The sequence below is a fragment of the Bombus terrestris genome, chromosome 7, assembly GCF_910591885.1.
Source record: "Bombus terrestris chromosome 7, iyBomTerr1.2, whole genome shotgun sequence".
Taxonomy (NCBI): Eukaryota; Metazoa; Arthropoda; class Insecta; order Hymenoptera; family Apidae; genus Bombus; species Bombus terrestris.
In genome coordinates, this window is record NC_063275.1 from 17,143,657 (window position 1) to 17,159,854 (window position 16,198).

General features: G+C 46.8%; 1 protein-coding gene across 1 annotated transcript; it reads left to right on the forward strand.

The window, feature by feature from the left end:
• The first annotated feature begins 11,425 nt into the window (after positions 1–11,425).
• Positions 11,426–15,199, forward strand: LOC100650323 (L-lactate dehydrogenase-like). Its single transcript, XM_048407588.1, has 6 exons — positions 11,426–11,485; positions 11,710–11,856; positions 11,930–12,047; positions 14,104–14,617; positions 14,693–14,816; positions 14,996–15,199. The coding sequence occupies exons 1-6, from the start codon at positions 11,426–11,428 to the stop codon at positions 15,188–15,190; spliced, it is 1,158 nt and encodes a 385-aa protein (XP_048263545.1). The 3' UTR covers positions 15,191–15,199.
• Positions 15,200–16,198: the final 999 nt, after the last annotated feature.

Consider the following 16,198-nt stretch of genomic DNA (forward strand, 5'->3'; position numbering starts at 1 on the left):
GATACCTCGATAGAGACTCGTCTAACCCTTCGTCACGTCTGCTTCGATCGACTGGTCGAGAGAGCAAGCTGCACGAGTTCATGAGTCATCGAAGAGGATATCTTTCTCCACCGGAAGCGAAATTCATTGCACTAGATGTTGTTGGTTGGTAGGGTATAGTCGTTTCGAGGCTATCGAAGAAACGCCGTACTCTAAAGAAACGGTTTAAAGAGAGAACGGTCGGTAGAAATTGCAGTACGATCGGTTTCTTTCTCATTTGCGACGAGAGTGACCTAACTTCACCTTTTTAAAGCTCGTTTAACTGCCGAAAATATCGAATCGCGATTCTCCACGCGCCGGTGCCACGAAATCATCCTGTGTACGAGCGTATCGTTGGTTCGATCGACGACCCGTGCAAAATGCCCATAACATCGAGCATAACGCGAACAGATCTCTCCGAGGCGATCAGTGTGCATGTATTAAACGCGATGACGTTTACCACGCATCGGGGTCGAGCGCTCGAGGAAGTCACAGAGGAGACGGGTAAGAAAAACAGACGAGAAAAGAAGCGAAGAAGGCCAGGGGAAAGACAGAGAAGCGGCGAGGCCGGAGAAATTAAACCGTAAGGACCACCGTCGAGCGGGCGTCGGTGAAATTCGCCAGACCCGAAGGTCCGTAGAGCGCGAACATCTCTTTTCCCTTCTTTTTTCACATTTCATCGGTCGCTTCTCTGTCCGCGCGTCGGTGAATCCTCTCGATCGTGCGCCAGAGCGGGACGGAAACACGCCATCCGAAACGGAGCTGCTGCGCGAACTTCGGCGAGAGGGAACGATAGCGCGGTCGTGCGTTAAAAATGAAGACATTCAGATGGAGATATGATTCTATATAAATCAACTGGTCGAAGCCGCCGCCGCGTCGTTCTACCTGACCGAGCAAACTTCTCTCTCCCACTCGATCGTTCGGTCTCTTTTCGCGAGTAACGTTTCTCCTTTCATCGAACACACTCCGTCTCGCTTCTCTTCGCGATTCGAGCCACGATTCCGCGTACCTCTACATATATACCTACCTCTTCTTCTCTCTTTCAATCGCCTCCCTCGTTGTGCTTCCTTCTTTGTATGTTTCTTACCCTCCTTTTTTTCTCCTGAAAGCGAGCTGGCTCGTGACCGGCGTCCGTCCCGGTGGCAAAAGGATTCATTTGTTTTATCTCGCCGATTTCAATTAATATTTATCGTTTATTTGCTCGAACAGACCCCAGGAACCACCGATGAAACACCGGTACGCGTCTTTGCGTACTTCTTCTATTCATTATCATCGCCAGCCAGTTTGTAATGTCCCGCGGCACTCGGTGTTCGCGAGCTCGGCTCCGGTGATTCCTCGAAGATGAATCGCACGAATCGACACCGGCCACCACGTTGATTTGTATCTTATACATCCGCGCGTATACATCTAGATAAGTCCGCGGGACGTATCGTCTAATTAGAACTAGTAATAGCGAACCGCCATTGTACGACCTATCGAAGATCGGCGACGAAAGATACGGGCGAAGAGGGGCAAATTAAAAAATTCCTCGGCCCTCGTAGGATACTCGTTTGCATCCCGCCGAAGTGTATTCCCAGCTGTTTCGTTCCGGTCGATCTACTCGTGATGGGGCGAGTCTTTAAAGCGTCGCGAAATTGCAATATCGATTACGAGCGCATTTTTGAATTGGCCTTTTTAAACCCCGTCAAATTTCTGATTTATCGTAAAGATTTCTTGTAAACGTAAATAGGATCGTGAATCAGCGATCTCGAATTTTATCGTTCACTTTATAACGCAGATAACAAGTCAGAGAATTGTAGTTCTCCTTTCTCCGAGGAGGTTACCGAGCGAAGTGTCATACGCGATATTTTAATGTTACGACGAAGAGGTCCACAGGAATGCTCGCGAGGCGATCGTACACCGAGTCGAGAGTGTGCACCTGCACACGGAGCGGAGCATCGAACATCGTCGAGGATGGTTCGCGGGTAACCTTACAAGTTTCCTCTTCCGCGAATGTCCGACTCGGCCGTGGCGAGGCATGGGAAGCCGCTTTTACACCTGAATGTATATCTGCCGCGATCTCTGTATACCGTTGCGGTACACACAGCTAGAAGTCATAAAGTAAATCAGCTATGATCGACTGGCCACGCTCCACTCGAGCCAGTTCCTCCCTGAGCCGAACGTGAAACGTGCGGACATGCGTCAAGACTTACGGAAACGAGTGGATACGAGTAGGATAGGCTAGGATCGAGCCACGGTCTCTTGATAAATGATAAAATCGGCCAGGAAATCGAGAAACTCGCCGTGTCCGAGAATCTTTTCTCCGGTGCTTTTTTTATCAGAATTTTTGCGAAGATCGAGTACATGAACGTGACGCGCGGAGGTTGTTACGTTAATGCTAACATCGACATTCTGACAAGGCAGCACCTATACCCGTTTGATAAGTGTCTCGGCCAAATATATTCTACATGGACGCGTTCGAAGGAGTTCTTTGTAAATTAAGTTTACTCAGGCTTCGTTTGCGAGCGACCTTGACCAGCGACGTTTACCCGAGTGTATCATTCGTGGAAAGGTTCAGAGTTCAGCCTGAGACAATAGCGTTACTGGTCTTCCTTGAACCTTTCCCAAGGACGAGGCACCCTCTTGTCCAATTCAAGCTATTAGCAAATTAGTACGTTTTCAGCAATTCCTGAATTCCCCTGACTCTTCGCGATTCAAATCACTTACGTGATTTATGCTTAACGAGTTGATTTCAAAAATTTGTCGTAATTTGCATACTTTTGTAATCAAAAATCTTTATACAGTGATTCCATTAAAGTAATATGAACCATGGGATCTTTTCAAACTTTCCAAATAAGATCTTTCTAATGAAAAGAGATCGTGACACAGGAAGGACACTCCTGCATGTACTAGACCGTACGGTATTTTAATCCGAAACGAGGCATGGCCGTCGCCGGGGCTGTTATCGAGAGAGGAAATAAAGAAACGCGAGCTAACGCTCGGTTCGGTTGAAAGAGGGGGATAAAGGGAGAACGCGAACCGCGTTGTCGGGTCATTCGAGGGGCGATTTAATATAAATCGAGAAGACGAATGGGGCGCGCGGCCTCCTTGAACTCGCGCGCGCGCTGTGTGTATCCCTAGGCGTACATGTATTTAAACAGGCGTTTAACATAATTCATCTACTCTCGGTTCTCTCGCGGCCTCTCTTTCTTCTCGGTACGCCTCGATTCTCTTTCACCTTCTTCTTCTCTTTCGATTACTCTGTACTCTTCCTCCTTCGCCTCTTTCATCCCCTTTCCTTGCTTCTTCCTACCCTTTCCGCGAACCAGCTCAACGACTAGGCGAGTAACCGCGACAGGACTACGAACGTTGCTCGCGAGAAAGGATAAGCGTATGCATCGAGCCGCGTGCGTTTCGTGGATGGAACCCGAACCAAATACATACTCGCCGTGCTCATATAAATGCAAAGTGGCTTTTAGAATAGGTCGGATGGCTTTGGAAAGGTATTGCCGAACGAATCTCCCAGTTTGTATCCACGTTCGCTTCCGTGCGTTTGTTACGCGAGACGAGAAACCAGTAAGAGAAAATAAATAAGGAAAAACCAATTTCGTATGCCTTCTCCGCTTGATTTAAAATTTTTATAATTTTTATATTTCACTGCAATTTCGTAAGATGGAAATAATTATCGGAGCATCCTGTATAACTTAGCTGACCGCCACAAATAGCATAAGTCAGGGAATTAATTAAATTCATAAAAACGTTTCTTGTAATAGGTTCTTCTTAATTAAATCTCTTTGGAGGAATATAAGAGGCCGTCGTTGGAGGCCTTCCTTGACAAGTTTTCTAATTTACAGCACGTCCACTTCCATCGAATTTAAACTCTTCCGAGAAATCTCTCTGAATATAATCACTGATTTTACTCTCGTTGGAAAGGATACCATTGACATAATTTCTTGTAGCGAGCAGTCGCGATCCGGTTTCACCTGTTGCGGTAATCGCGCGTAGCATCGTAGCGATTGCCGAGTGAACGCGATGCTCGAATCTGTTGAACAAGACCAGGTGACTCGATTCTCGTTCACCGAGAAAATGGGCAACCGTTGATAATCACACGTTGAAACCTTTCGTAGTCGCGCGGTAGTTCGTAATTACGCGTAAAGACATGTAAAGCACGGTCTTGTGCGGTGCGAGTACGATCATAAAAGCGAATCGAACGAGAGTGCGATACACTTTATATAGCTCGCGCGTAATCGCCGTCTTGTTTGTTGCGTTATTAGTCCCGGCGTTTCCTCGCAAGAAACCTGGTTTCCAGCCTGGTTTCGCTTTAAATCACATCCATCGTCGTAAAAGAATCGAGCGTCGAACGAAACCAGACCAACGACCAAGGTTTCAAGATGATAAAATGCCCGAGGACGTATCATCAACTGAATTGTTAGCGGAATGGCGTGGAAAAGGAGGAATGCGAGGTTCTCAAGGTTTTCGGATATTTTCCACTTGTCATCGTTCACCGTTCGCCCTTTGTTATTAGGCGCAGAAGCTCGTAAAGCACGTGAGCGTACTCGGTCGGAACGAGGGCGCATAATACGGGGCCCTACATAATTACCGCGTCGCGGGGAAGCTTTATGGCGGCGCGTTCGCCGAGTATTAATTTTCTTTCGCGCCGTGCTCGAAGCTGGCGCGAAGAAACACAACCTGGAAGCGAGAGAGGAGAAACGGCTGGTGCGGAGATGGATCGGAGAGGAAGGACGAATAAAAGCGAGAGAAACGGAGATGCTCGATGTTACAGAACGCGGTGTATACCGCGACGGCGGCGCCGGCGAATACCGAGAGATACCCGAGTGTTCTCGCTCGCGTGATTTTATCAGCTCTCCTTCGTACATACACCTTCTTCGTTGCACGCCGATCGTCCGTCTCACCGTCACCTCCTACCGCACTTTTCACCTTCCCTTCCTGCCTTTCTCGTTCCTTCCTCCGCCTTCGCCATCGCGCACCATATTCTCGAATCGCGGTATTAATTATCGCCACGAGAACACCATTGCAGTTCCTAGTCTTTCATCGGCTCGTTCGCCCCTGTCAGACACTTCTATCGCGCCAATTACCCGCGCCGTTTCGATGGAATCTAGATTCGTTCAGCTAACGACCGAGGCTACTCTTCTCTTAGCGACTAACGCTTTACGTCTTTATTCCAAGGAACGATCCCGCTGTGTTTCAACATTTCGCACGAAACCGTTTGACCTGGGAGGTCTCGACGAGGAAACGGACGCGAGATTACGGTCGTTTTGATATAAAGGAGGGGTGGTTCGAGGATAAGTTGCTAGATGACTATCGAGTCGAAATCAGTCCACTCGGTGATCAGATATAACCCGAGGAACAGCTGCACGTCTAAGCGCTCTGAATCGTACGAGGATCGTTTAGAAACACCTGCCGCCCATTCCCTTGGTCTTCTATCATCGTTTTTAGCCAGAGCTATATAGAAGTCGAACTGGTGCATAATCAGCGCTCACCGAGTCTATTTACCTGTCCGTTATGACGCTTTTATTAGCGCGTTCGGTTCGACGCCTTGTCTGGCCTTTAACGTACAGTTATTCTCGTAAATAATGAGACTTGTTATTGCCACTCTGTTTGCTTTGCCATTGTAATGCCGCGCTTCTAGTCGTTTCGCTACAGCAGCCGTGACCGTGCAATTACTTCAGGAAATAAATTCATCCACTTCGGGCAGCGTTGCCGCGGACATAATCGAACCTAGGCGAAACGAGAGTCTCGTGGAGCTCGTTAAGCCTGTCGAACGTGAACGCTGTTACGCAACTGCTCCTGAATGCAAGCTACACGTGCGCATTTCTTGGGATATTGGAATATCGGGTTTCGAGCGATTTAATGTTAGAACTAACGGTAACCGGCCTATAAAATCTATACGAAAGAAATTAAAATGTTATAAAAATATATGAAAAAATACCTAACGCAACATTTTATCCATATTTATATTTTTAGTATCATCGAAATCGCGCCAATGTTATAAATCATTTCATTCTTTCAATTTCAACGTAGAATTGTTCCTTGACCCTATTCCGTTACCGTGCTAACTCCGAACGAACACTGCATCCTAGATTTCTCGCGATACCTCGGAAAGAGCCAGATATATTCCATTATATATACGCATCGTTCATAATCAGTCCCGTTATCCCCAACGTATCCAAACATACGCAATCGCATTAAGACACCTCGTCTGAAAAGGCTGGTACAAACGAACGAGGACAAAAACGAGGCACAAAGACGGGCGACGCGTGTACCATACGATCTTTGGACGGGGCGAAGAGGTGGGCCCGAGGTGCAAACTTCGTCATTGTCAAGGAACTGACACTCGGGGGTAGGCCGAAGAGAGCCAGGACCCTCGCCATTAATAATCTTAGCCCGAACGAAGAAACAAAGAGATGGATCGGGCAAGGGGTTGGCGAGAAGGAGGAACACGAGGGCATTTCTGTGCGTGTACCACGCATCACGCCAGCACGTTTCGTTTAGTTGAGAGCGCGTATACGTGGTAGGTATTCGAGAGTGTATCCGATGCGTCCGATAGGGCGGGACACGGGCATAAACAATTGCGCATCGGCCTCGCCCCTTCCCGATACGGTGTAATAAAACGAGAGGTCTCTCTTCGCCGCCCTCCTCCACCCTCGTCGCGCCCTCCACCCCTCGACCCCTACGATCTCTTCGAAGAGTCTCACCGCTCATCGAGGCCCCGGGGCCAGAAATATCGAAACGAACCACGTCGTCCGCGCGATATTTCAGCGAGCCACAGGGGTCGTCGGTGCTAGTCCCGACCTCCTACGACTGTGCTTCAAGGTCCCCGTCGCGGAGGAAGATCGAAAGAACGCGGACCGATTTTTAGTAACGAGGTAAACGTTGCAATTATGGCCGAACAACCGTCTGAATACGCGTCCGAGTTCTAGCCGAGGGATGTTCTTCGAGAAAGTCCCTCTGAGTGGATCTTACGATGTAGTTTTTTCTCCTCTGTCTCCGAGACAGACACGCGTGCACGTGCGGCGTCAGGGACGTTATCCGATTGGTCGTAACGGTTGCTTTTACGAAGTTGTTTCACTTTTGCATCGAGCTTCGACTGATGTATCTGATGTTATACAAGCGGTAGGTTGAGATTTTTATGATGGCGGGTTTTTACGACTCGCGGTTTTTTCAAGTTTCGCCGTGTTCTTGTAATTGGTAGTTTCTTCGTGATTCGTGGGCGGGAAAGTTTATGACATGCGAGTTTACGTATTAAAATATTCGTAGTTTTGTTACGAGATTCTTTTTGAATTTACCTATATATCGAGAGTTGGGATGTTCCGCGCTATTGTTTAGTTTCTTCTCAAAAATTCGAAAAGAACTCGGAAAGTGTTCGAAGTAAAACGTTCGTGATTTATCCAAAATGGATCGAGGCAAACCCCGTTTCTATATACTCCATCTTACCATTCATCTGCCATGCACTCATCCTTAACGACTAAAGAATAAAAATCGAGCCAATAGAAAAACGAAGTTTGATCACGATCACGAGATATTGTATTTAGGTAAGCGACAAGCTTCGAGTTTGGTTGCTTATTTGGGAGATGGTGGCGGGTTCCTCCGGGTGGACCGGGTGCGGCCGTTTAATTCGAAGCCGAACCGGAGGCTGACCTAAAATAGAGGTACGATTTTAATTGGAATAAGTTCCGCGGAGCGTGCAAAAAAGTACAGAGAGCGTTCCTTCTGGCCGCTTCGGGCAAGTGGCCGGTCTCTCGCGCTCGCGTGCACGCGGTCCAGACGGACAAGCGGTCCGTGTCGGTTCTTGCGCCGGCGATTAAACCGAATCGCGGACCTGTCGCTTGCTAATTTATTAGGGCGCGTTACCGAGCAGAATACCCCAACCTGGACGGGGTGGTCGGGTGAATTAAATTCGTATTTCGCCGCGCAGGCGGCAGCAGGCGAAATTAGATTCGACGGAGATAAATCCGTGGTGGACCAACGGAGAGAAGTCGAGACGCGTTCACGCCGTAGTCAGTGCCGAGTAAATTGAGACATTCGCAATGGCGGCGTCGAAAGAAGATCGTATCGATGATTAATGTCCGTCGTGGTACCAACGCAACGGTTCGGTAAAAAGCGCGCAATTACACCGCATAACGCTTAATGACTCGATAAGTGGTACCGCGAAACGATACGTATTGTGATGCGGGATTATACATGCAGGCCCTCGTCCGGTCTCCGGCCGGTAATAACTGCAATTTCATCCGGTCTTAATCTTGGTTGGATCGTTTCAAACGGGGGAGGGAGGCATCGAAAAATCGTACCTCACTCGAGGCGCTAGCCATGGCGCGGCCTAGACGCGAGCGGCACTTCGAAACAAAAAGAGTCATCGCGCGGAGGGACCCGAAGAGAACGAAGGAAGAAAGATAGATTGGGCTCTCACCGAAGAGAAGACTTTCCTCGAGTCGGATTAATACCGTGTCGGTGAAAAGCAAACCAAACGAGAGAGAAAGAGGAACGGAGAAAAGGGAAGGGAAGAAACGGTGATCGTTCTTCTCCGGCAGGCCGGACAATAGCAGCGCCGCGAAGTGTAGCGGACAAACAAATAGCCAATTAAAATTCCGGTTGCACGGCGAACATACTTGTATCAGCTGCAGTACTACCAAGCATTGTGCACCAGAGGCATGCGCGAGCCAGTGTCTGGATCGGTTGACTGGACCCGAGTACCAGAAGATCGGTTGCTTACGACCAACCTTCAAGGACTATCTCGAGAAGGCGAATCGTTTGCACCGTTCGCTCAGCTGAATCTCGCTCCGCGCTCTGAAGAGACATCGTTATCGACCGATCGCGCTTTTATCGCGGCCGATTCCAGCTCTCCCGCTGTCACGTTTCGTGGAGATGGTTAATTAAAAAAGCGTTCGCTAGTTCCACGCCAATTAATCATAAGCGCCCGCGGCGATGCGCGGTTATTGTTGCTCACGATTCTTTTCTTTGGTTTGATCTTCTTTTATTTTTCCCTGTCTTTCTTTAAAGACAAACGCGATAAATGCGGATCGTGATTCTACACGTAGTTGGATCGTCGAGACAGACTGGAAATTAGCCATAGACGGTCGGTCGTTTCGTTAATTGGAACAGATAGATCCGCGATAGTAAATTAAACGGCACAACGAACGTGATAAAAGAATGACTTTTACGCTATCTTTGTTAGTTGACCCAGCGCGATAAGATCGTGCGGATGATTAATTAAAGCGGGGAATTAATTATCTAGGTGCGGGTCGTTCCGTTCCCGCTTGCCGTGTTTAACCATAAACATCCAACTTTAAATTACATCCCCGCTTCAGTATTTCTGGCTGATCGTTTAATCGATAGACATCGCTTTTAACTAGCATCACGAGCGATCGCGTGTAATCGTTGACCTCGAAAGAAACACACAGTACGCATTATCCAATTACAATAATTCGTGATAACGGATTAAATCCACGGCTGATCGTGGAAAGATAAAACTGTTACAGCACATTCTTATGTAAGAAACTCACTCAAAGTTATTAGATATCGGTACTGTCACATGGTGGACGATAGCGTTTAAAAAATAAAGAGAACATTTACAGAAATCTAGCTGCTTCGATATTCGTCGAATCGTCGGCAAGAATGAACGATTACTAAATTACAACACGCCCTTAGATACGATCGCGGGCCCATAATTGCAGGACTATTCATACATTATTGGCTCGTATATTATTTGACGCGATTCAATAACTCTGAACCGGGACGTTCGATGTTATCTCTCCGTCGTTAAGCCGCATTCGCAATATCGATCGTCCCTGATGAATGGCCGCATTTAAGCCCGTCATTTTTCCCGGTGATTATTAACGTTAAAATTGAATGTGTCCGGAGTGTAGCAGCTACGGCAGCAGAAGCAACAGCAGCAGCGTAGCCTGGCGCTCCCTCGCGAGGACCACGTTCGAAAAAAAGCCACCAGCTCCTTCCTCTTGCCGTTCTTTTTCTTCGATTTCTTTTTCCTCCTCCTCTTTCTTTCTCCACCGAGAGGAAGATCCATCTTCGAATGTGTGTTAAGGTCCCGCGACGCTCCAACTACTGGGAACGCCTCGGCTGCCGCTGCTCCGAGCAAACAGGGGGCGTAATTTATCGAAGGGGTCCAAGGTAAATGAGAAAGCCTCGCGCCAAGAGTTCGGTCACTCTTTGTTCACCGGCGAATCGAGTCCACGCGAATTGTTCGCACGTGTAAACTGTACGCTTACGCGAGAAGTGTCTGATGAACTTCAGTTGTCGTCTGTTCTAAGCTGGAAGCGCGAGAATGTCGGATTAAGGAGGAGATTTTTAGATCGATTGATTTATCGATTCATATTGTGTATTGTATCGATGTTTATCGTATTGATAATGAAATGTACACACCGAGTTGATCAACATTTCATAATTATCCGAGTCATTTAATTGCTGCTGGATAAAATGAATTTCCGCTAATTGAATCTATTTATTTGGACATAAATACCGATTATATGAACGGAAAATTATACGTTGGAGAATTACTGTATTCCGGATATATAAGCTTCAGCTACATGAACTGCTTGTCTCTTGACAAAATCATATAAATTCTAAGCCCTACTGTATACATAGCAATATGTTTTAATATTTAGAAACACGTAGATTTCTCTATTAGCTTAACTTTGATCATAATTTTACAGTACTTACTATTCCCTCAAAGTCGTAATTTTCATTAAGCACAAACATACGTTAAACCAGTCAGCATTCCAAATGGAATGTATGCTGGTTAAAGATCGATAATAAAAAGCTGACGGCGCAGTTTTACAACCTGCCAATATACACCTATTCGAAACGTATCGCTGTTCGGTGCCGGTAAATAAAGACGCAGGGGGACCGTGGTTCCGCGATTGATGCACGAAAATAAGGTATTTTACATCGATGCGCGTGGGTATCGGACAGAAATATATGAACAATCCGGCGCGATGTACCTGCGCTCCTGGGGCGACTACCTGCGGCTAATTTACAGCGAGGAGCGCGGATAACTTCCGTCGTTATTCTCTGGAGTTTCCCGCGCTCTTTCTTCACGAAGAGTTTCTCGTAACAGGGAGCACGATTAGTCTGAAATACCTGAAAGCGGGAGGCTCTGCTCGAACGTCGTTATTGCGTAGGTTGATCCGGATCTGCATAAGAACCAAACGACGACCTTTCTCTACCTGCCGTTTTACCCTTTTGACCACGAGAACGTTAAGGAACAGCGACCACCTCGGCGATCTTGCGAATAACGATAACGTGGATGGAGTAGCTGGCAACTGGACTCGTGGAACGGCTCTACTTGCACCCAATTAGCTGGTTAACCGGTAAATACAAAGCTTATATTCGACCATCGAATCGCGCCAATGAAACGGGCGAATTAAAAGCTTACGATTTCAGGTCTCGCAAAATGGATGACGCGGAAGTTGCCAAGAGCGAAGCTGAAACGGAGAGGGAAGAATGCGAAGATGTAAATCTCTGGATATGTTCCTTATAGAGTCTTTGATACAATGCGATTATTAATTCAGTCGTTGAGAAGCTGCACTGATCGACTTTATAAATATAAATATAAGAAAATTGCAATTACAAGGATTATTTGTTAAAATTCACCTTGCTATCTACAATTATTTACACCGTTTCTTATTACGCTATTTTTACGTTGTTCGGGTTATTCAACTATAGATCTGGTTACAGGAAGAGTTGCCGATCACGACCACCACGAAGAACGCGTTGATAACGACCCAGCTTGGTCCCTGTGACGTTTATCCGCATCGCGTCAAAGTGTCCATCATCGGCGTAGGAAAGATTGGAATTGCCTGCGCTATCGCGATCTTGATGAGAGTTAGTATCAGTGCGGAGCGGGCCGCACGGACCGCGATGCTCGATCAACCGTCTGATTCCCCGTGATTTTTAGAGAATGGCCAGCGAGGTCTGCCTGATCGATCACGACTCGAACAAGGCTTCCGCTGAGGCCGAGGACATTCAGCACGTTGGAGCTTTCCTGGGGTGTCCTCTAGTAACTGGCACATCAGGTAATTGACAGTCTCATATACGTATTACGTATTATATGTATCTTAATCTGATTGATTTTGATGAATATTTTCATGGAAATTGATATCGAATAACGAGGTACTCGTTCCTTGCTATTTCTTTTGCAATTATTTTGAACAGTGTATTTCCTTTGGCCATCGGTAAAAAGAAAGTTGTAGGACTTATCCATCGATTTAGTTGTTTTATCGTTTAAAAAATGAAATATTGACTCATAAAATATATACGATGTATATTTTAACACTAAATCAGAGACACGAAGACGACGAAGATATCCAACATTTACACATTTAAAACAGGAACAATTAACGAAACGAATAACTAACGTTTCACATGCATACTTCGATCGTCGCTTATCTACTTGCTGCCGAAGAACCAGGAGTCCAAAGCTAATCCCTCGGCATGGTAATTCCTTCCGTGTGTCAGTGGACGTGCCATTGATAAATCCACCTTGCAACAGGTCGAATTCCAGAAATGCCGGATCGATGCGTCGAGAACTGACGATGCTTGCGGCGAGGATCGATCGCGATCGTTCGGCCCGATCCAGGACGGCCGCTTTTTAAAAGACGCTGCCGTCGCATCGACTTGTTCGTCAAGAGACCTTCTGTCAACGTGCAATGGGTCAGAAAGAACGGTCACCGTCCCGAAAGGGGGAAATGAATTTTCGGGACGGCGAGCAGAGTTCCGAGGTCCGGATCCTTCTCTCTTCTCCTGGCCCTGTCCTTTAATCTCGTTGCTCATCTACATCGCCGCGTGCTTACACGCGGGACGCTACAGCAAGCGTTTCCCCGAGCTTTTCACCAGCCAGCTCGTAAATTCCGTGCCACTCTTATTTATCTCGGCCGTGATCGACTCCACGATACATATTTTTTTTTCTCTTTTTTCGGTTTCTCCGGTCCCCTTTCTCCGTTCTTCGCGCAGAGCGTCCTTCTGTCATCCGTGCGCGGCCTCCGGCAGTAAACGTGGCTCGCTCGTGAAAAAAAAATATACCACCTTGCTCCGGAATTCGGGAACAAAAGCTTGGCTCTCTCGCGGTCGTCCACGATGGAAACACCGTCTCGAGCTGGCAATTTACCGGTCTGACGACGCGACTTCGTGAGCCACGATTTGCAGCTACATGTGTTTCCAGCCGATTTCATTTTGTATTATTTCGCGGTCGTAAATCTTCGGCTTTGAATTTTAAACGGGATGTTTCGATCGAGTGGATCTGGTGTCTCTCAGTTGTCGTTTTTGCACAGTTTACTAGCGAGTATACGCTGTAATCGTTGGTAAATTCGAATGCTCACGACGCTGTGATACGATATTCTTGAAATATTCTACTCGCCAATTTTTACTTCCCATCCGTACACATAGTTTCCCTTTAATCTCGCCCGCATCCGAGAGTAGCAATTACCGCTACTACAAGTAGAACAGACTTGGCTTTTTACCAACTAATTTATCTCAAGCGTCATCTCTACGTAGCAACGAGTGTATCTCGGTTGCAATACAAGGTCGAACCGAGCATCGTGAAGGTGTTACCTAAAATCGGTGCTTCTTATTTGTCTTGACCACGTTATGTCGTGTACTGTACGCGGTTATCGGCGCATCTCTACAGGCAAAAGGGAGAATCTTCGATCCCTTCCAGCGTTTTGTATTCCAGCAGCTTCCGATGGCTTTATTACCGAACGAGATATTTCCAGCGAGAGATTTCCAGAAAGGGATGCCCGACTTCTAACGATCCTTTCTTTGGTATTCTTATCTCGGTTAGGGTAGAACGTGTTTCGCATAAGCATTCGACGAATGCGCGTTATCCGAATTTAAGACAGTTCTTCTTCGTGGTACAACCACTGTTTTCGATAGAATTCCACGATACTTGATCGGGGGAAAGTATGCGAGTGAGAATCTCGCCGGATAACGAGTGATCGAAGAATAAGCGAATATGTGTACTAAAACGTCGATGACGAGTGAGGAATTATTTAGAAAATGCACGTGGAAATTTGTCTGCATATGGCAAGAATGTGCCTTATTACCTCAATAATTATCACGAATTTTTACCGACAGATTTCAGTATGGTGAAGGAATCCGCAGTGGTGATAATTTGCACTCGCGAAACCGCACCTGGTGAAAGCCCAAACGTAAGACACAATTTCAAGGTCTTCAAGAAAATCATACCTGCTGTAGCAAGATTCGCATGTAAGTCCGTCATCCTGGTCGTTACTCAGCCGACCGATGTGATGTCCTACATCGCCTGGAAACTATCAGGATTTCCTTCTAATCGCGTCCTTGGCATCGGTACGCTGATAGATTGCGCGAGGTTTCAAGACTTCGTGAGCAGAAGATTAAACGTAGCGCGAAGTTCAGTTACTTGTATGGTGGTCGGAGCGCAAGGAGACATGGCTGGTATTTTATACTCAATAATGAACTATTATCGTATATTAGACCGTGTATCTTTTGTAGTTCCTATATGGTCGAGCATCCAAGTGGGTGGAATGAAGCTTCGGGATATAAATCCTAGAATAGGGGAACAAGACGATCCTGAGAAGTGGTACGAAATCTCGGACAACGTAAAGAACGTGTGAGTGATCGTTACGGGCGAGATCGTTAAGGGGAACGAGATCGTTTAAACTTATTTTGCGCGGGCACGTTTCAGTGGCACACAACTGGAGGAGAAGAAAGGATCGTGTTGTTGGGGCGTTGCTGTCTCTACGGCGGAAATCGTCGATGCAATTGTTAGGAACACCAAAGTCGTGCTTCCGGCGTCAACGCACATTCTCGTGAGTCGAAATCCTCGCTTGCGTCAAATTCCAAATTTTACAATGACTATGAAAAGTATTTACGCATATCATTACTTCTCAATGAAACTTTTCTCTTGGCAAACTTTCGCAGCACATATTCGATGTATTACCAACTACCGAGTTACATACTTTTTAAAGAAAGAAAATATTGTCCACAGAGTTGCGCTCACGGTACGGACAAGGACGTGTACATGTCCGTGCCCTGTGTGATCGGTCGAGAGGGTGTGTACTGTACCGTGCGACAGAAGCTAAGCGAACAAGAGAAGTCAGCGGTGCAGACGTGTGCGGACAGTATTCGAAGTATACTGCGGGAATGCGGGATTCTTCAGGAGACAAACCACGAGACGGAGTAGCGAGGAACGAGCGAAGAGAAGTAGAGGGACGTGGTAGAGTAATCGCGAGACGGTGGACTGCGTGCTACCGGAAATTACGCAGCGAGGAGTGCGAGATCGAGGCGAAGGATGTAGCGTTTTAGAAGGCGTCTTCATCAATAACAAACGCGCGCACCTGGCGACCGGTTCTCTGTACGGGTACTCGATCGCCATAATAAATGACAGTACAGAAATTGACTTTCTAGAAAACCATCGTGCCCCTCGCGAAAAACCGGTCGTTGGTGTAGTTTGTGTCCTATTATGAGCTATTCGTGGCGTTTGTCAATGGATCATCCGTGCGTTGACCACGAGATGCGACGTATCTCGATGGAAAGATGGAGAATGTATCTCAAACAGCCACATATATATACTCACGCACGTAGTTGGGATTTATTGTAAATTACCATTGTTGTATTATAACTTCACGTTGTTCGCTGTTTCATTCGAGGGAAGGTCGAGGGCAGCTTTGGTATTTACTCAACGACCGTTCGAATATTTCCGGCGATAAAGTGGTGAAAGAGGAAGGAAGAGTGGTTCATGCGGAGCGCAGTGTTCAATTAGCAATTTAATATTCGTGCTGGAGCCCGGTGCCACGAGCAATTGGATCTCAAGTGTCCGACGAAAAACTCTTCTCACGTGACCGGTAAAGCGGAAATTGAAATTCGCATACACGTTCGATAACGGCGTATCCCATCTGTGCCAATTCGACAGCTGTCCATCGATTTCGAACGTTCGTCATTACCTTGAGCTATAGAGGAATCGAAAGAGCAGTTTTCTGAAAAGACTGTATAATCTTTGTTTCTTTCCAATCGATCTCGATCTTATCGCGAATCAACGTTTCGCTCTGTGAATAGACAACTTCAGACTTAAAGAATGATGCAACGTTTGACTGTCACTTTCGTTGTTTAACTTAATGGAGATGAAATTTATAGAGTATTACAGAGATACTCCAGGTTACTGATCTAGTTTCGGTTCAATCAAATCCTCGGG